Source organism: Rhineura floridana, chromosome 11 (genome assembly GCF_030035675.1).
Source record: "Rhineura floridana isolate rRhiFlo1 chromosome 11, rRhiFlo1.hap2, whole genome shotgun sequence".
NCBI lineage: Eukaryota > Metazoa > Chordata > Lepidosauria > Squamata > Rhineuridae > Rhineura > Rhineura floridana.
This window is the reverse complement of record NC_084490.1, coordinates 7,809,139-7,830,090: the sequence shown is the minus strand read 5'-3', so window position 1 is coordinate 7,830,090 and position 20,952 is coordinate 7,809,139. Positions and strand designations below refer to the sequence as shown.

The 20,952-nt window shown below is 47.7% G+C and overlaps 2 protein-coding genes across 4 annotated transcripts; one reads left to right on the top strand and one right to left on the bottom strand.

The window, feature by feature from the left end:
• Positions 1-283: 283 nt before the first annotated feature.
• DAD1 (defender against cell death 1) lies at positions 284-4,400 on the bottom strand. The gene is made up of 3 exons (XM_061588794.1): positions 3,841-4,400; positions 1,167-1,313; positions 284-463 (listed from the first exon to the last, which is right to left on the bottom strand). The coding sequence occupies exons 1-2, from the start codon at positions 4,181-4,183 to the stop codon at positions 1,183-1,185; spliced, it is 474 nt and encodes a 157-aa protein (XP_061444778.1). The 5' UTR covers positions 4,184-4,400; the 3' UTR covers positions 284-463; positions 1,167-1,182.
• Positions 4,401-4,497: 97 nt separating this feature from the next.
• ABHD4 (abhydrolase domain containing 4, N-acyl phospholipase B) lies at positions 4,498-20,487 on the top strand. 3 transcript variants are annotated; one of them, XM_061588793.1, is made up of 7 exons: positions 4,498-4,657; positions 8,845-8,933; positions 11,468-11,843; positions 13,575-13,729; positions 15,805-15,916; positions 16,363-16,549; positions 18,342-20,487. In XM_061588793.1, the coding sequence occupies exons 2-7, from the start codon at positions 8,894-8,896 to the stop codon at positions 18,429-18,431; spliced, it is 960 nt and encodes a 319-aa protein (XP_061444777.1). In that variant the 5' UTR covers positions 4,498-4,657; positions 8,845-8,893; the 3' UTR covers positions 18,432-20,487. The 3 variants fall into 3 exon arrangements, with proteins under 3 accessions (XP_061444777.1, XP_061444775.1, XP_061444776.1); XM_061588791.1 differs by lacking the exon at positions 4,498-4,657 and adding an exon at positions 5,271-5,550; XM_061588792.1 differs by lacking the exon at positions 4,498-4,657 and adding an exon at positions 5,757-6,657.
• Positions 20,488-20,952: the final 465 nt, after the last annotated feature.

Below are 20,952 nucleotides of genomic sequence, written 5' to 3'. Positions count from 1 at the left end.
TTCCAAAGACACATCCCAAAGATTTTGTTTAATCAGAAAGAACAAGAAAGAAAGAAAGGAAGAAAGGAAGGAAGGAAGGAAGGAAGGAAGGAAGGAAGGAAGGAAGGAAGGAAGGAAGGAAGGAAGGAAGGAAGAAAGGAAGAAAGAAAGAAAGGAAGAAAGAAAGGAAGAAAGAAAGGAAGAAAGAAAGGAAGAAAGAAAGGAAGAAAGAAAGGAAGAAAGAGAAGCTCCATGAAGGCAGGCCCTCTTCTCCATCTGTCATTGAGAAATAAGATACAGGAAATGTAACAAAAGAGGTTTATTGAAAATCATAAGAAATGAAAGGCAATGGCCATTTATTTCAAGGAACATTTTAAATCCCCATGCCTTTTCTCACCAGGAAACTAATCAAAGTCCATGATCTGTATGGTGCTGTGCAGTGCCTGTGCAGTGGGGTCTTCAGTAAACAAGACAAATCCAGGACCTACGAGAGAAAAGAGAAGAGAGGCTTGAGGGGATGGGAAGAAATGGAAGGTTTAACTGCTACACCAACACACTGTGTTGCAAATGAAACATGCATGTAACTCAAAGACCATCTGCCTCAAAGTCTAACTAGAGCTTTAGATGACTGACAAAAGTAGCAAAGCCACATTTCACCACATGTTAATCACCCTTGGGTAGAAATCCCACTCCATACGTGAACTTATCTCCTTTCCAGTCAATGAATAGAAAACACTACAAGCTTAAGATATACTCAATATCAACACTACACACACAATAAAATGTTGTATACAGTATATGTGTATACACACACACAAATACTGACTTCTTACATCAAATTTACTCTGAGAACATCGATCATGTTGTTATATCACTAAATCAAGACAAACTGCTCTTTGGCCTTATTTGCATAAGGACATTCACCTGGGAGAAGCCAAGCCAGAGGTAATATGTAATGGTAAAGAGGAAGATATCACAAAACATCTAAGGAATACTCAGGACACAGATCTCTAAGCAGATCTCCCCCCACCTTACACTAGTACAGATACGCTAAATGCAAAATCTTTAATCTTACTTGAGGAACCTAAATAAGAGATGAGTGTTAGGGTACCATTAACTATGTTTTCGTCAGCACAGTCTGCTCTCCTCCAACACCATATGCCCCTGCGCCAACAAGGCATACACACCTCCAAGTCTTTTTTATCAGCCCACAAAGTTGATGACAACAAGATGCAAGATAGTGCTGGCAAAGAGGAAGTCTGCAAAGGCCCGTTCTGGTGAGATACCCTGAAATTCTCCCTTGTTCTGTGGGTTGATTTGGATCCTCAAGCAAACTAGAGAGAGAAGAAAAAACAGAACGATTGTTACGGATTGCTAGCAAAAAATAGCAGGAGATGTAATGCAAAAAGATATAATTTTAGACTGTAATCACAGCTCAGCTTTGCATATTAATTATTACAAGGAAGCTACGTGGGTCCCCTGGTGGGGTTATGTTATGGCACAGCATTGGTTGATCCCCTTCACTCAACAGGAGAGCAGTTCTGAAAAATGGCCATAAGGTGATACTCTGATTTAAGAACTACAGGCCAGGATTCACAAATACACTCACTAGCTTGCTCCTGGAAAAAAAAAATTATTATGGTGAGATCCCTTGCTTTCCCTTGAGTTTAGATGACAGATCTTCCACGCTTTGCACTGATCTCTGTAACAGTGAAGCAGCAGCAAGAGAAGGTGATGGATCTCAACAACATTGTCCCAAATGTCTCCAAGACTCAGCACAGCAGACTGCTGGTCCGTACACTCAGTGTTGCCACAGAAACACTGTGCATGGGAAGCATTTGGTACACCTTTGAATCTCAGTGAGATATCACAAGAAAGACCCCCTTCAATGAAAATGGAGAATCTGTGGCAAAAAAAAAAAAAAACACCGGAAGAGGGAGCTACCAAGGTTAGCAACAACTTGTGGTGTCCTAATTTGCTGCATTTTAGGCACCAGGCACCTTTGTTTAACCCTGTATTTAAAAAAAATTAACTGATTTCATGCTACTGTTACTAGGGCTTTAATGCTTCTTTACTATTTCTGATGCTTTTTTAAAGTTGGTCATTCAAGTTTTCATTTAGTTTTTCCTTTTTCATTTTTTTAACTCACAGGAAGGATACAGTTTGTTTAAATTAAGAAATACAAAACAACTTGAGAGGGAGAAACATATAAAGACATTTTGAGACAGAAATAAAGGATCTCTAAGAACCAGGGAAAACACCAAAAAGTGCTGTGGCTGTCACGAACAGTAAGAGAACTGCATGTGTAATTCATGCACTAATTGACCTGAGAATACTGCCCATCAACTTGCAAGGGGCTCACCAGCACATAAGAGAAAGGCCGCTTGCGCTGGTCAAAAGTGCACTCTCATTCTTTCACATCTTCCCCATATATCAGGCCTGAGCCAGGCTAGAACCAGACTTTACTAGGCCTTTGGCACAGTGCCTTGTAAAGAGATGTAGCACTTTATTGTCAGCTATTATATTTCTGGCAATCTAGGATGACGATCCTATACACCACTAATCAAAAATACACCAGGAGAACATGAATGACTGGCAGTGACAAGGGCACCAAGTGCCAGCTCCACCCCTCAGTGGCAGCAGCAATGACATGTAGAAGCTTCAATGAGAGTGACGATGGCCTTGGGACCACTGGCAGGCGCCCATGGGGAAGTGCCATAGCTTAGTGGTAAAGCATCTGCCTTGCAGGCAGAAAGTCCCAAGTTCAAACTCCAGCATCTCCAGGTAGGGCTGGGAGAGAACCCTGCCTGAAACTGCGGAGAGCTACTGCCAGTCAGTGTAGACAATACTGAGCTAGAGAGGAGCAACTGTCTGGCTCCGTATAAGGCAGCTTCCTGTGTTCCGGCAGTGGTGACCCCAGATGCTAGTCTAGGGGCTGAACAGCACCCATGGGGAAGAGATTCCTGGCCTAAGCCCCTAACAGGGTCCTCTGGTTTAGAAGCTTACTGGACAATCCCTCCAGAACTTGTTGGACTGCAACTCCCCATCATCCCTGACCAGGGTTATAGCCATCTGGGGTTTCAGGGGGTGTCTTAGACCCCCTACTTTTTTGGGAAGCAGGGTCCCTATGTCTCCAGCGTCCTATGAGCGAATCAGCAGGAAGGGGAGTGTGTTAGCTACTGAGAAGAGTCTTCTAACATGCTCCCTTGTCCTTTCCTGCTGATTGGAGCTAATCGGAGTGAAAGGAGGGGAGTCAGCCCCTGAGAAGACTCTTCTCAGTAGTTAACACTCTCCCTGTTCATGCTTATTGGCTCCTAGGGACGTCTGTTGTTGTGGGCAAAGGCATTAACAAGGATCACATTCTCAACCCTGCAGCAAAAAAAAAAGGGAGAAGTGTTGGTGGCTATGTCTTATCATGAAGGAATCCTGCACTTCTGAATTTGACACTACGCTACTGGCCCTGACCATTGACCGTGCTGGCAGAGGCTGTTGGGAGTTAGAGTCCTTATGCCACTGAACTACACCCCCCCCAACTCTTGGCCCTTGCCATGGCAATGGTCACGCTCCTCCACCCCCATCCTGCGAAACGACGGCGTCCCTATCTTCATGGTGATACGAAACCTCCGCCTCTGCACCCCCTCCCTTTCTTCTTCACACGCGCCCCTACTACGTCAACTGACAAAACCGTCTCGGGGTTGCCACGGCAACATTTTCCCCCACCCTCCCCGACAAAATCAAGGCCGCTGATAGGCTGCAGCAGCAACCGTTGCTCAAGCCTTCTCACCCACCCAACCCCCGTTTCTCCTCACAGGGGAAGCCAACGGTTTCGCGGCTACAACCGTCGAGCCCCGCCCCACTTACCGCCTAGGATGAAACTTCCCACGGCGGAGATGAAGCCCGACAGGAAAGAGTTGAAAGGGAAGGTGCCGACGCCGAGGCAGTAGCCGAACTGCACCGCTCCCGTCAGCATGACGTAAAGCAGGTAGGCGTCCAGCACCTTCAGGCGGCTCGGCGTCCCGCTGCTGTACTCGGCCAGGAACCGCCGCACCACTGATCCCACTGAGCTCGCCCCGGACCCAGAAGATGCGCCTGACATAGCGGCGGAGACGGTCTCTAGACCCGAGCCGCAAACCTGGAGGGGGAGGAGGAATGAGCTGGCCGGAAGCAAGGAAGAACTTCCGACGCCTCCAGAGGGAGAGCGCATGCGCAGAAAGCAGTGATCCCGTAGCGCGCATGGCAAGTTTCAGTTGCCGAGAGGCCATGTTCAGCATGGGTTGCTGTTGTGCGCACGAGTTACGTACGACGGAAGCGCAGGCGTAGAATGAGTTGATACCAGAATGAACCCATTCGTGATATGGGCTGTGTCTTGCGCATGTGTAGTACACTCATCCTTACACACGAGATTTCGGTTCAGAAAAAAGCTAGGAAAAAATAAAGGAAAAAAGGAGTACTCAATAATAATTACAGAAAACTGTAGCGGTTCTACACCTTTAGGGATTACTGTATTTATTTATTTATTCGTCTTGGCTTTAAGGCATCCGACTTGAAGAAGTAGAGAATGCAAAGCGCATACGCCTGTTCAACTCCACCTCCACCCGGAGTAAAACAGGCTGCCAGACAATATACATAGCCAGTTAGTACGCATGCGCAATCAGAACTCCTGATTTTCAGCCTGAAGGTAACAAACGTAAATACGGCTTTGGCTTTGTAACACGAAAAGAGAACAGAAAGCGCTATGCATAGCATTATAACTTTCCACCCCGTAGCCACCCACTTACTATCTCGTAATTAGACGTCCCAAGCTACAAACCGCATGTGCTACGATTATGCATGTCCCCTATGATTACTTCACTATAATTTGAAGAGTCGTGGTGAATGCAAGTAGCCACTAACTGGTAAAGGGAGGGGGGACGCACTCTACATGTGCTCAGAAACACCCTCGGCCAACTGATTTTTTTTTCCCGTAAGAGTGAGAAGGAGACTGCCTCGAAACAGATGAAAAATAAACAAGTGGTTTAAATAAAATGCATTAGGTTTGCCACCAAAAACAATCCCGGGGCTGCAGGATTTTAAGTCCTACCCCCTTTTCCTCCTAGCTGGGACCCGCGCCAGGAACGTCCTTTCTACCCAATACGCTTCGAGCTTGCAAGCTCCTGTTCCAAAACAACCCTCGATTCCTTCCTTTTCTCTCGCAGCCCCTCCTCCCTTATCCATCAATCACCCCAGTAGACTCCTCCCCTCTTTATGATGCCTCGCCCACATCAGGGAAAAGAGTCCTCCCTCTTTCCCTCTCCCTCTTTCTCTAGCTGCCCAGCAAGCGGAGGGAGTCCGGAGGGAGCTGCCGCGCTCTCTTTTGGAATATCCCTCCCGCGCTTCCGCCCCCCTTGTACTATAACCCAGCAGGGAGGTTACACAACCGGCCTTTCCCACCCCGCCCACCTCAAGCCATTCATAAAATGTGAACCACGCCCCCACGTTCTAAGCTCCACCCCTTCCTTGCACACGCCTTCCTCGCCAGCTGTTGCGATGGTTTCCTTCTTGGGGAGTCATGGAGGAAGACCTTGAGCCGTCGTGAGTTGATCGGGATGTTCTCAGATCGCGAGCCTGGGTTTAATTTTGGTTTGGATTCCCCCCCCCTTAGATTCCGGAGCTGGAAGGAAGGGAAAACGGGAAGGGGGGAAATCAAAGGGCGGAACGGGGTGGTTGTCATTTTAGGCCCTACAACGGAGGAAGTTGTGCGTTTAACTTCCTCCCACAGGTGGTTTGGGATGCTAAGTGTTCTCCCCTCCCCAAATACTTTGCTGGGCGTGTGGTGGTTACTTTTCTTTTGGCTTGGGAAGGCTTAAGGAGAGCTGATGGGAACCTTGCTCTAATCTGCTGCTGGAGGGGTGCTAGGAATTGTCTGCAAGTTGCTGTCTTTAGAAAGGAGTGAGGCAGGCTGGATTTACATCGAAAGAGGCCTGTTTGGAGGAAGAGGCAAATCAAAATCCATAGGCGACTGTGACAAAATGTGCCTTCTAAGGTTGCTGAGGAAAGGCCAGGTGTGGTAGGGAGGAAGGGTGACCCTCCAGATCAAAATTGAGGAAGGATTTGAAGAGGGGTCTGCTGAGAAAATCAGGCAGGCTAGTTGAAAGAGGTTAACTAAGACCCGGCAAGTGACAGGAAGCATGTGAAAGGGGGTGGGCAGGATGAAATCCCAGGAGTTCATAGATTCATCATCCAATTTGACACCCTGGAAACCTTTGGATTAAAGGCTGGAATATACATCTAATCAATAATACTAACAAATGTTGACCTAGTCCCTGCCCCATGAACTGTTTTCTGTACTACAGTTCAGGCTTGGAATGTGTGACATCTGCAGGGCCCCTGAGTACGAACAGAGTGCCTTCTCTTTACTGCTGGGTAACCACAGCATCTCTCCCACACACGTACGAGTAAGGAACATGTCTTATGGATTAATAGATGATGTTTCCAGGCCATGGCATAAGACATAACGCCAGATTAAATTCTAAATGAGAGGTGCTGGAATTCAAGCCTGAGTTGAAGATGGATCAGTCTCTTCTAATCCCAGTTTTGTGTGTGTAATTTGTTGGATGGGGTTACTTCCGTGGTGAAGGAAAAATCATCTGCATGTGCTCGGAGTCCCTGGCATCTTTGCTATCACTTTACATATTTGGGGTGAGGCATTGGATGAGAAGGTTCTCAAACTGATTTGGAAGGGGAGGGGTTGCCCGGGGAATAAGAGACGCAGAAACTTCTGAAATCTAGGTGCTAAAAAATAGTCTTTGCGCCCAGATAGGTCAGTAGCTGTTGTGTTCTTGGAAGGGAGGAAGCGAGATTTGGAGGGTGTTATGGAACGTTTTTGGAATGGCTGTTCGTTTTACCGATTCCTCCAACCAAACCCTTGAAAGGTGTCTGTGTAGGTCTGCCCTGTCACTAATTCAAGGCTGCAGGTGACCTGGAAGCCAGCAGTGAATCAGCGAGGAACCAGGAAGGAGAGTGACTCAGCAATCTGTCTAGCTGCCCTTGTCACAGAATCCCAACAATGCAGCCTTGTTTTCCTCGGGGTTGGTTTGTTTTATCCAGAGAGGGGGAAGCCAGCCAATGTCCTTGCTGTTCCATTGTAACCATTTTCCATTTCCAAAAAGGGGGTGGGGGGCAGTGCTGTTTGATGACTGCCTTGCGCTTGTGACAGCTTGGAATGCGCTGGAGTGAGCTATGCACTAGTTACAGCGTTATCAACCTCCTTGGCCGAGTTTTGGAAATGAAGGGGCCTTAGTTTCCCCACGTTTCTCTCCAAACTGAGCTCTCATAAGGTTAAGCTTGAGACTAGATTTTTTATAGCGGGGCCTGTGGGTAAATCCAGGGGGCTGGGGAGTCCTTAATTGTATGAAAAAGCAAAAGACTTAAATGCAAGTAGTTTTATTCCCCCTTCCTTCTGTGCCACTGTAAATGATTAGGAGAGAGTGGAAGGCAGACAGACATTGAGAACTGCTGGGTTGATGATATGTCTCTGGCTATCAGGGATCCTGTCACTTATGGGATCATTTAATGGACTCTGATGGCACCATGATGATAATGATTAGCATTTATATAGCGTTCCAGAAGTTCAAGGCACGTGGTGTACATCACTGCAGTCACTTGTTACAACTCGTCCACAAGCTTGGCCAGTATTGTGTAAGAGTAAACATAGAATGCCATGCTAAGACCAGGAGGCCCAGGTTCAAATTCCCACTCAGCCCTGAAGTTCATTGGCTGACCTTTCATTAAAAAAAAAGCAGCAGCTGCAGCAAGCTTCTAGTCCTCAGGCTGTGACGAAAGGCTTGAAAGTGTACTGAGCTTTGCACGGTGAAAACTCAGAAGCACTGGTTTAGGATGAAGAGCAGCTTTCGCCAACCTGGTGCGCTGCCCCAGTTGTTTTGGACTACAGCTGCCATCATCTTTGACCATTAGCCATGCTAGCTGGGGCTGATGGGAGTTGTAGTCCAAAGCATCTGGAGGCACCAGGCCGGCAAAGGCTGGGCTAGAATGTTGGACTAGAACTCCCTGGGTTCAAATTCTGACTCAATTACAATTCTCTCGGGATTTTGAGTCAGTCAGCTGCCTACCTCATAAAAATGTGATCTGAAAGCAGCGTGTAGACCATCGTGAGTTCTTGGAAGAAGAGCTAACAACAAATGAAATATTATACCTAGAGTGAAGAAGGGAGCCTTAGAGACAGGGACTTGCTCTAAATCCCCTCACTGAGTAGTTTTAATTTTAACTGGGGACTTTGCAGCCCTTTACTAAACATATTTGCTTGGATGCTGCTGACCTTGGATGTTACTGACCTTAACAAATGTATGCTTAGGACTGCAGCTTTACAGTGCAATCCCAAGCATGCTTACTTAGAAGAGAGTCTTGGTGAGTTGAGCAGAACTTTCTCCTCAGTAAACATGTATAGGGTTTGCACTGCAAATGAGTCATTTGCGTTTTGGGGAAATGAGCTATTTTGGGGTGGTGTTTTTTTTTCAAAGCAAAATGCAAAGTTGCCTTCCATTTGACTGCAAAGGTTAGCTGGAGTGAAGCGTAAAACATGGTGGTCTCTACTCCGTGTGCCTACGCTGAAATCTGAACATTTGAGTGCTACAATGGCTGGTTGCTGGTCCCCGTACGAAACAGAGGCCCCAATTATTCAAGGGCTCTTTCGTGCTCTATCAAGTTGCATTTCCCTTCCAGGGATCATAGAGTTGCTAAATCTTGCTACAGAGATGAGCTTCCTATCACTGACTGCCTTGATATGTTTTGTTGCCTCTCCCAACCGCGCTGCATTTCTATCCCCCTCTGCCTGCTCTCACCTTAACAAATCTTCTGTCCTTTCCACAGGCCCCAAGGCTGGCTAGGGGGCTGGCTGCCTGCCTGGCGTCCCACCTCCATGTCCCACCTCAAGAATGTGGAAGCTCGGATCCTGCAGTGTAAGTGAGGAGGGGACGCAAGTCAAATCTTTTTCTCCTTTTCCCAAGAAAGAGGCACAAATTAATCTCCCATAAGCACATAAGAAGAGCCCTGTTGGATCAAGTGGCCCATCTAGTCCAGCATCCTGGTCTTCCAGTGGCCAACCGGATGCCCATGATGGGAAGCCCACAAGCAGGACCTGAGCGCAGTAGCTCTGTCCCTACAGCTTCCAGCAGCTGCCATTCAGAGGCGGATGGCATCCGACAGTGGCAACAGAACACAGCCGATGTGACTAGTAGCCATCAATGGCCTTTATCCTCCATGAATATGCCTAATCCTGTTTTAAAGCCATCCAGTTTGGTGGCCGTAACTGTCTCTTGCAGGAGGGAATTCCATAGTTTAACTATGTGCTTTGTGAAGTGGTGTTTTCTTTTGTCTGTCCCGAATCTTCCAACGTTTAGCATCATTGGATGCCCCTGAATGTTATGAGAGAGGGAGTAAAGTTTCCTAGAGAAGTTGCTGGAACAAATTGCCACGGTTCCTTCATAATCTTACCTGAAAAAAAAAAAGTTCCTGTGCTTCAGTTAAGATCCATGGAGAGTTGTAAGATTTTGCTGGTGTGAACACCCAGCGTCTGAGGGCTCAGTGCTGTTGCCTGCCCAGGCCTTCCCCATGGCTCATTTTTTTTTACTGGCCCAGCACTGAGTGGTTGGCTTTAAGTTGTCATTTTCATTTACCACAATGCTCCTGGTTTATTTGTTTATAAGATTCCTTATCCTCTATTCACCTCAAGGCCCCAGGGCGTGTTACAGCAATGTCATCATACAATTAAAAAACTCATAAAAAGTAAAACGGTGTGTATCAGTTATAAAACAAAGTAAAACAATTCCATGTGAAAATACTTGGATTTTAAAAAAAAATGTTATTTATTTAGGGTGTATATAACCTTTCAAATTTAGAAAAAAATCCCCAAAGTGTATCAATAATAAAACACTTTAGTAACCAATCTTAAAAAAGAACCAAGACCGATAGAATCCAGTCTAAATGACAAGTACTCTGCATCTTTTAAAATGCCAACTAAAATAATATATTAAAATCTTTTAATAAAATGGCTAAAATCCCCAGGTGTTAACCTGGGCCCAAAGCCTTAGTAACAGGGTAGCTAGGAGGGTTTCCCTGCCGAAGGCATTTCACACCACCACTGAAAAGGTCGTTCCTCTGATTGCCATCCAGATCCTAATTCTCGGCGGGGAGGTTTCCTTCGGTATGGATGCGATATAACTCATCACCGTTTTAAGAGCTAGAGCAGCCTTTCCCAACCAGTGTGCCTCCAGATGTTGTTGGACCACAATTCCCATCTTTCCTTACAATTGGCAATGCTGGCTGAGGCTGATGGGAGTTGTGGTCCAACAACATCTGGAGGCACACTGGTTGGGAAAGGCTGAGCTAGAGGATATTTCTTCCAGTTCAGAGAGCCTTGTGACTCCCTCTGTTTACTCGTGACTTCCGCGTTAGCCAACCTGTTGTCCCCTAGATGTTTTGGACTACAGCTCCCATCATCCCTGATCATTGGCCATGCTGGCTGGGGCTGTACATGACTGCTGTAAAGTGTGTCTTGGCTTACTTTATTCCAAACAGAATGTATGCAACTGGTTTTTAACCAATGAGTAATCTATGGCCAGCAACCGAGTAGGTACTCCGGGGAGGCTCACAAGCAAAGTAGGAAGGGGAGAGCTGCACCCTCTTGTTTATCCAACATATAAGAACTGGGGGTATGGTGACCCTGAATGTGAAGTTTTTTTCCTAGATCTCATTGCTCGTAACAAGGGTCATCGCCCACTTAAAGAAATCTTGATCAATTAATCATGTGAGTTTTGAGCAATCTGTTTAAATCTGCATGCATTTGCACTTTTTGGCGGATGAAAAACGTTCACTGTTTTAGATGATACAGACCCTTGCCTCGAAGTTTTAGATTGAAAAGCCGTGCCTTAGTGGGGTGTGTGTGTGTGTGTGTGTGTGTGTGTGTGTGTGAGAGAGAGAGAGAGAGAGAGAGAGAGAGAGAAGGAAGAATGCCTCTTCCAAAACGGCATGTGCCATCTCTGATTTTTGTAATCACTTCCATAAAATTGCTATGCACATATTCCTAATCAATCACAGGGTCTTTTTAATTGATTAATCTAACTGATCAGTTGAGTACATGTTGCAACACTACTATCATTCTTTTAGGTTGACTGGGGATGGGATAACCTGTGGCCATCTAGATGATGTTGTTACTAAAACTCCTGTCATCCCTGACCACTGGCCATGCTGGCTGGGGCTGATGAGGGCTGCAGTCCATCAACATCTGGATGGCTGCAGATCCAATCCCTGGGGTAAATCTATCTTCCTTCAAATCCCTTTTGCAGCCCAGTAATGCTAGAGTGCATTGCAACATCCTGCAATCTGTGATAGGGAGAATCTTGACCCCCTCACGTTTGTGGGCTTGCAGAGTTTTTTTTATCCTGGATACTAAACGCTCACCTCTCCTTTATGTCCTCTCTTCTGTCCTCACCAGGTCTCCAGAACCGATTTGTGGCCCGGTACATCTCCCTCCCGAACCAGGCCAAGATCTGGACCATATCATTGTCTCCTGAACGGGCCCGGGGGCGCACCCCCCTGGTGATGGTGCACGGCTTTGGCGGGGGCATCGGGCTCTGGATCCTGAACCTGGATTCGTTGAGCCACCGGCGCCCTCTCTACGCCTTTGACCTCCTGGGCTTCGGCCGCAGCTCCCGCCCCCTATTCCCCCAGGATGCCCAGGGGGCCGAAGAGGAGTTTGTCAGCTCCATTGAGGCCTGGCGTCGGGAGATGGGCATTCCCAGCATGATCCTGTTGGGCCACAGTCTTGGGGGTTTCCTGGCAGCCTCCTACAGCTTGCAGTACCCAGACAGGTATGTTTTTGTGACATTTGGCACGAGGGTAACCTTTTGTGTCTAAGGGCACAGTCCAAATCCAAGATCCAGTGGGATGAGCAAGTTAGGATCTAGCGGATCTCCAGCTCAGCCAGGCTACGCTGGCATAAATCACGCATCCTGGCTCAGCCTCAGTTGGCTTAACTTGCTCACCCTGGTTCAGCCAGAGCTCAGCCACATGACCCGAGACCAGTGTAGTTTATGCTGGTGCAAGTCCCCCAAAATGCGAGTTCCGGGAGAGTGGGGGGACTGGGAGGGAGAGAGAATCTAACCAATGCTAGCTTCTACTTCTGTTCAGCTCAGTCACGTGACCAAGAGACCTGACTCAGTGGGCTTTTCAGGCTCTTTTCCTCACTGCCAGGCTGTGGCTGACTGAGCCAGTAGTAGCCTCTGACCTGAACAGGCTTTGGATCTAGAGTACTTTATGCTGGCTCAACTTAAGCTGGCATATGTTCCGCTGGCTTCCATGACTTAAAATTGCTCTCTAAATGGAGCAACAGAAATAGAGCCCTGGCCTTCTACCCTGTGTGGCAACCAGCCTGGTTATAAGCCAGGGGTAGCTGTTTTCCAGATGTCTCCAACCTGCTACTCTCGAGATGTTGTTGTTGTTTGTTTCTACCCCCAAAAAATAAACACAAATGTAAAAATACATCAATAAAAACAATACAATATTGGGCTGCAACTTCCATCATCCCCAGCCAGCATGGCCAATGGCCAGGGGTGATAGGACTTGTACAAGTGAGTTACACAATCAGCATTTATTTATTCATTGGATTAGACCGGGGATGTTTTGGATCTGGCCTGCAGTTTCCCTTACCTTAGTGCATTAAGCTACATTCCAACCACACAGAAGTGCTACGCACCCACCTGCCCCTCCCGTCCAGGGTACCAAGAGGCCTTGTCGGAATTCAAGAACACGTTCCAATCGGGCGAAAGCACGGTCTTGGAGGGGGTGGGGGAGGCTGGATGAGGGGCGTGGCCTGGGGGAGGGGTGTGGCCTGGGGGAGGGGCATGGCCTGGGAGGAGGGGCCTGGGAGGAGGGGCATGGCCTGGAGAGCTGCATTCTGCTGCTGGGCCTGAGGTTCCGTCCACCTCCCCACCCAGATTCATCCTCTGATATCCCCCCCAGCAACATAACCCTTAGTCAGTACAATCAGCCTGAACAGATGTTAACAGCAGTTCCAGAAGATGCTCAGGCAAGGGCAGTTGAGAGCAGTGTGAGGGGAGGCGGTTGGCCATAATGTCTAATGGGGCAGACCAACCAATAATGCCTCTCTCTGTGCCCTTGCCGGCTGAACCAGGCACATAGATCGTATAATTGAGAGCCTGGCTTCACTAGATCTTAATGAGGACTCTGAGGTGCTGTCTTCTGATAAGTATAGCCTTTGCTAGATTGTACCACTCAAGGAATGCAGGTGGGGGAAATCTGATAGTGAAATATTTCCCTCACAAATAAATTATCCTTTCATCTAGTAAGCTAGCACATCAGGGAGAAGGTTAGCTCCCTGACATGCTCGTTTGCCCACATGCAGTTTTTTTTTTTAATGTGGGGAAATATTTTTAAAAATACCCAGTCAGCTAGATTTGTGACTCATCTCCCACTGTTTTGCAGTGCCAGTCCTATGCGTATTTACTCTGACATTAATGCCATTGAGCTCAGTGGTACAGAACTGCAGACTTAGGCTGGTTTTCATGCATCTTCTGACCCAGGGTGAAACATCTGATTCTTGTGGACCCTTGGGGCTTCCCCACCCGGCCGACCGACCCGACTCAGATCCGGACACCCCCGACCTGGATCAAGGCTGTGGCCACGGTGCTGGGACGGTCCAACCCTCTGGCTGTGCTCCGAGCTGCTGGTCCCTGGGGTGAGTGAAGTTGGCAAGAAAACAAATCAGATGCAGGGGGTGTCGGGGAATATGCAGGAGGTGGCGCCGGGACTGGCAAATGTTAGTAGTAGACTTGCTTGAGCTTATTATCCATGCTGTTAAAAATGGTTGAGACAAGTGGGACCTGCAGCAAAATGGGGCAGTGTGCGGAGAGCTTCTGTCCAGGGTGCCAGCCAGCCAGCCTGCTGTACCCTCTTCCACGATACTCTGTTGTATTCCCCTCTCCCTGGTTTTCCTTCTCCAGCATTCCGTCAGCATTCCGTGGTCACTGGGCGTGCTCAGTGCTCATTGGGTGTTTTACTCTTTAGCATTTCTCATTTCTTTGCAATTTTGTGGGGCTTCTTTAAGCGTTGGGCCTCCCCTCAAGCCTGTCGATAGCAGCTGATTGTGCATGGATGGCACTCTTTTGGCTACATAAAGGTCCGCACTCAGAGAACTGAGTTGTTTATTAATATTTTTTAAAATGTTGAGAAAGCATCCTAGGATGTGCTGCAGCTACCTAACTGCACATAGGTTTCTTTCAGCTTCCCACAGGAAGTGACACTTGCACAGCATTTTCAAGTGTTCACTTCCTTGCATCATCTGGTTGCAATCCTTACAACAGGAGCGGGGACCATTTGCCCTTCCAGATGTTGCTCAACCGTCACTTCCACCAGCCCCAGCGAGCATGGCCAGTGCCCAGAGACGATCAGAAGTGTAGTTCAGCAACATCTGGAGGGCCAAAGGTTCTCCACCCCTGCCTTGACAACAACCCTTCAAGGTACAGCAGTGTTGTTATCTCCCATATTGCAGATGGGGGAGAGGCAGGATTGAAGCTGAGAGAGAGAGAGAGAGGAGGAGTTTGCCTAAGTCACCCAGATGAGTTTATGGCAGAAACGAATTCGAACCAGGAACATGCTGATTCCTATCTAGTTTTGAGGCTGTTAAGTCACTCAGCTACAGAAGGTTCCTGGGTCGATCAATGGTTCATCGAAGTTAAAAGGATCAGGTAGTAGGTGATGGGAAGGACCTCTGCCTGAGATCATGGAGAGCCTCTGCAGTCAAGGAAGAGACTAGATGGGCCAATAATCTGACCTGGTATAAGACAGTTTCTGTATGTTCCCAAGAAGAGCCCTGCTGGATCAGACAAAAGGTCTGTCTGGTCCAGGATCTTGCTTCCCAGAGTGACCAGTGAGATGCTTCCAGATACCCGCAGGCAAATGAAATAGCCTTCCCCTGTTGTCTCTTTCCTCCCACTTCCCCAAAAGGCAATTGGTCTTCAGAGGTTCCATATAGTCATCATGACTAATCATCATTTGTAGACTTTTCTGAATTTGTCTAATCCCCTCTTAAGTCTATCTAAGTTTGTGGCACCAGTGAATTCCATACACTGGTTCATGCATCTGATGTAGTGGACTTTATGGCAAAAGCTTTCCTGGACTCATTAATTCTTTTAAGTTTTTAAGGTGCTACAAGATTCCCTTTCTGAATCTTCCCAAGCTGGATGACACCAAAGACTAAGACTTATAAGAAAAGATCCATCTCTTCAGTTTCTCCATACAATGCGTAGTGTTATAAACCTTTGTCACATCCTCCTTTATTCATCTCCCCCCCCCCCCTGCTTAAATCAAAAAGCCCAGAGGAAGTCCTGTGGATATCAGGAACACTTCATTCCAAATAAATAAGGATTGGATGAGAAAAGTATTTGGGTTGACTCTAGGAGACCTAGTCCCAAATTTCACACCGTACATGAATTTGTGGACATTGTTTGTGTCCTTCAAAAAGATACTACTCTTCTGCCTCGGTTCTTCCATCTGTAAAATGGGTAGAGCTGTGTTTGGAGATGAATGTGGACAGGAAGCGGTTCTCATTGGAAGTGTCTTGGGGATGAAGGGTTTTTTTTCCCTGGAAAGACAAGCGGTAATATTTAGAAATCAATAACCCTTCCCGTAGATGCTTGGGGATGGGAAAAAGCTATTGCCCAACTCGAAATGGGAAATTGATTGACTTTTAGGGGGCGGGGAGAAGCTCAAGGACAAGCTTGACTTGCTGACTGGATCCACTCTTTCCCCCAGGTCCCGGGCTGGTGCAGCGCTTCCGTCCAGACTTCAAGCAGAAGTTTGCTGATTTCTTTGACGACGATACCATCTCGGAATACATCTACCACTGCAATGCCCAGACACCCAGGTTAGCACCTGCACCGCCGGAGGCGGTATGTGCCTCTGAACACCAGTTGGTGGGCATTGCGGGTGTCGCACTCCGTTTCTGCTTGCAGGCTTCCCATGGGCTACACTAGATGGTCTCTTGGCTTGGTCCAGTAGGGTGGTTCTCACGTTCTTTGAATACTTGTAGCCCTTGACCCTGAGAAGTCCCTTGCACGTCTCAATGGCATCAGTGGCTTTCAAAGACCTCCGGTTGTTTGGAAGCTTATTGTGAGTGGGGAGTGAGAAGAGCAGTGCTGGTGGTCAAATGTTCCTCTGTCAGAACCTGTCCCTTGCTATCCATCTCCCCCTGCAATGCATACGTGAAGGGGATTTTTCCCCCCCAAGCCGCACTTGGTTAGTGCAAGCCTATAGTGAGGCCCAGCAGTAACAATGCTGTGTTGTCTTCCATTTTCCCCACCACTACCGCAGTGGCGAGGCTGGGTTCAAGGCCATGACGGAGGCGTTTGGTTGGGCGCGGCGGCCCATGTTGGAGCGCATCCACCTGGTGCGGCACGACTTGCCGATCACGCTTATCTACGGTGCCAATTCCTGGATAGATACCAGCACCGGGGAGAAAGTCAAGCACATGCGACCGGAGAGCTACGTCTGTGACATGGTAGGAACTTCGGTGCACAGAGGGACTAGGATGAGCAAGTGCTTGTAGTTGTGGTTATATTGCGCATTCCAAGTGTGGAATTCAGCGTCCAGCCTGGCATCCTCCAGCCTAAAGTGGTTGCAGTTCCAAGTGTCTAGCCCCTGTGGCTTTGAATATCAGCTTGGAAAAATCTGTGGGCAATTTCTAGCAAATGTCAGGATCTAAATAGGGCTGAGCTGGAGAGTGTGTGTGTGTATGTGTGTGTGTGAGAGAGAGAGTGTCAGAACTTCAGTTTCTGCATACCTGTTCCCATGCCTCTGAGAATGAATCATCTGGGTTTCCACACCCTCAGAGGTGAGGTGGGTGATTACCAAGAACAGGGTCTTCTCTGCAGTGGCACTTTGGTTCTGGAACTCTCCTGCCTCAGTTGATCAGGCACCACATTTAACATATAGGCACAAGATTAAAACTTTGCTTCCTCTCCATCCTAGCATTCCTCTGCAACTATGCAAAGTAACTCCCCCCAATTAAATTATATTTAATGTCTTGGGGTTGCATCTAATGCTAATCCTACTCAAAGTAGACCCACTGAAGTTACTTCACATGACTAATGTAGGTTCATTCATTTCATTGGTCTTAGTTGGGTACAATCTCTTAAATCGCCTTGGTGACCTTGTAATCGAAAGGCTGGTTGAAAATATTTCGAACGTCTTAATTCCAAAACGGACAGTTAACGTTTGGTTTTGCTTGATACACAGAATTTTTTTTTTTTTTTTTGGCGGAGTGTGGGCGAGAAGCTGTCCTGTCTTGGTGTCATATCAATTGGATATCAGGGTAATCCAGGCATGCAAGTTCTTAAGGGGAAGGTGAGCTTGCACACAGTGAGCTGGTCCCTGAGTGGGCGTGATCCGATCGGAGGGTTGCGAAGCAGGGACCAGAGTCAAGCACAACAGAGCAGTCCAAAGATAGGCAGGATTCCAAGAGCAAGGTATTCACAGAGGTCCAGGGTTCATTTGCACAATGTCAGCAAGGTTAGCACTCAGGAACAAAAAGCCAGGTTGCACAGAGCTAAGGACCTGCAGTGTTCCAACAACAAGCCATCTGCAAATGTGTGCTTATGTAGCCTGGTTACTCAAACCCAGAGACAACTGCTTAGTCCACCCTTCAAGGTTCCCTGCTCTCAAGGAAGCCCCTTCTTCTTGACGACGACACTTACTCATGGGGATCCTGGTCCTTGAGGTGCACTCCTTGTTGATGGGTGGCTGCCTGGACCTTCTGACAAAGACACCAAAGACTGTATCTGGGACCTCTAGCATGCAAAGTATGTGCTCTGTCACTGAGTTACAGCTCATCTGAACAGTATTGTGGGCTAGAACTAAGCTAGCTGGACCCTGAGATCATTAGCCGAGGCCCTTCTCTGCGTGGCATCTCTGAGAGAGATCCAGAGAGCGGCGGTGAGAGAACGGGCCTTCTCCGTAGTAGCCTCATGCTTATGGAATGCTCTCCCCAGGGAGGCCTGCCTGTCACCAACCTTGACATCATTTTGATGCCAGGCAATGCCGTTATTGTTTTCCCATGCACTTGGGCAGCACCAAGCGATACGATATTATTGTACTGTCCACTCTGTTTTTAGTAACCTTAATGTGATTATTATTGCATCTTTTACTTGGGTTGTAAATCGCTTTGGGCCTTTTTTTTTTTAAGTGGGAGGTGATGTATACATTGTACAAACGTAAACCTAACCTGTCCAGCTTCATCAAGAGCTGATCTTTCTGTCTCATCCTCCCTTCCATTTTCTTTTCTCCCCTGTCAGGCTATTCCAGGTGCCTCCCACCACGTCTACGCTGACCAGCCCCACGCCTTTAACACTGCCGTGGAAGAGATCTGCAACTCTGTTGACTGACTGCATGTAATCCGGGAGAGGAAAGAAGGCTGCTTTCTTCCAGCCCCTTATCCGGCTCTGGGGACACGCATAAGACATGCACCCATGTGCTTCATGCCCCCCCCCCCCAAGAAGCAAGCACTCCAGCTCCTTGCAAATTGGTCTTGGAGGACGTCTGGCTCCACCCCAACCCCCAGATTTGCTCCTGAATCTTCATTCTACTTAAAGGCTGCAGGCCGCCTGCATTGGGTTAATCTAACCTCTAATCATTTTATTTTCTCTTAATTTCGTGTGCCTTGGTTTGCTTTATGCTACCTCCGCCTCCAGTTCATTCCTCTTTCTCTGTTGCAACTCTTGCCCTATTGTCACCCCGCCCACACCCCTTTCTCCACTCTCCTTTGCTGTTGGTTCTTCTCATCTATTTTGTCCTTGTGACACCATCCACAGCATTTGCACGCCAGATAGCTTTTTTTAAAAAAATCTCATTGCAATATGCTGACATCACAGTAGTAACACTGGGAAATAGTATTGGCTTACACCGGCTGTCTCTCTGGGTAGGCAGTTTAAATGCACCGTTCATTGTCCTTCCTCACGGAGATGCTATTGCTGCTCCAGTTGGACACAAGGCTACTTGGTTTATGAAGCTGGAGGGAATGCAGTGGTCTCGTGGATGCCATCTTTAGTCTCACCTAAATCAAGGAGATAGCCAGGATCTAGGGGAACTGGAATGCAAGTCCCCGTCCCCACTTTCTCTGTTCTGTAACGATACCTTCTTGAATGTTCATTGGCTGAGGGAGTGGGATATGTCATGTCTGTTCACCAATGGGAGAGCCGGAACAGGATGTGCTTGGCAAGGGAGTCTGGGCCATTCATGGGCTGCTGGGTGATCTTCCAGGAGGTCCGGCATGATGGCTCCCGATGAGAACTCCAGAAGCAGGCCTAGATCAGTACAACATGCTGGGTTTGGGAAGCGGGGATTGGACTGAAAGGAGATACTTGACCTCCAGATGCTTGACCTGGAAGAATCAAGAAAGCAGTATAGGCAGTAATGGCTTAAGCATGATCTGCACACACACATACCCTCAGTGCCAGGGGAGAATCGGAGGTCACTACAATCCTGGAGATGATCTAGTTTCCTTCTAAGGGAAGAATTTCATGACCGTAGCACCTTTGGAGCATGGAGGGCAGGCTGAAAGTTGTGCAACATCCTTTATCGAACAAAGCCAGTATTTGTTTGCTATTTTTGTTTGCTGCCCATAGCCCTCTGCTGCAACCATTTCTGCAGCCTCATGATACTTAAGAGCCAGGCTCCCGCAATATCTGAACGGGCCTCCGGGGTGTGTGTGGGTGTCATACCATGTTTTAAGCAAGCTCGAGAATCTAAGTATAACTGCACAGCCGTTCCATTCATGCCCACCTTTGAAATGCAGCCAGCAGTTCAGTAGCCATCAAAATGTGCTAGAGGAGGAGAGAATGCGAGACGGGGGCTGCTTGTTTTTCACTGCGCAAGAGTTTTGAAAGCCTCCTGCTCTGCGCTCTCGCTGGCCCCACCTAGTGGTGGCAGACAGGCAATGAAGGCCCCTCTGTTGTGGCAGGTTTGTGGCTGGGCTTGTGTAACCCACACTGTGTGTCCGTGCAGTCAAACCTATTCCTCTCTCTCATGTACATAAAGCACTGACCATATTAACTACCATCTTGGTGGAAGGGAAAGATACATATTTTGCTTGATTTCCTTTTAAAAGTTTTGCTAACTTTAGATGTTTTCAGGTTTCTTTAATTCCTGCTCCCTGGCCATATGAGGAGTTGGCTGATGGGGTGGGAGATGCACTTAATAGAAGGTCAAAAAGGAAGAAGAAGATGATGATCTACCCTATCTCTTCAGATCTACTTGGCACTGTGGCCTACTGTTCACACATACGCGTGTGTAACCTCTGTGGTGCCATATTAACACCCTCTCTAACGCTGTCTGTGGGAGATTGTTCTTAACTTCCCTGGCAGTGCTTTGTATAGAATTCACCTTGGTTTGTACTAAATTTTATATGTTTAATAAAGTAAATGATTATTGTTTTAAAAGAAATTGGGTCATTTCTGTTTTTAGCTTTGCCTTGCGCCCCTTTCTTTGCCATTGCTGGCACCTCTTGATGCCCCCTTGGCCATTGTTTTTCTCTCTGCCCAGAGGTGAGGAGCCCTTTCTCTCTTGGACAATCTCCCGAGGGCCGCTTAGCTGTGGTGGGTGGGACCAGAACCCAAAGTGGGAGGAGCAATGGATGGGACTCTTTGTGGAGCAGGCTACATTCCTGCCCCACGCAAGTCAGAGGTTTATGAACATGCAGGCCACGCATTTCTCCAGCTGGGCAAGCAAGAGGCATTAGCATAGGCCCCATTAGCACTACGCACCTGAAGCCCTGTTATACCACAGTAAACAGTCATGGCTTCCCACAAAGCATCCTTTGAACTGTGGTTTAAGGGTGCGGAGAGTCCTCTCAGCTACAGTTCCCAGGGTTCCCTGGGAAGAACGATGGATTGTTAAACTATGCTGGGA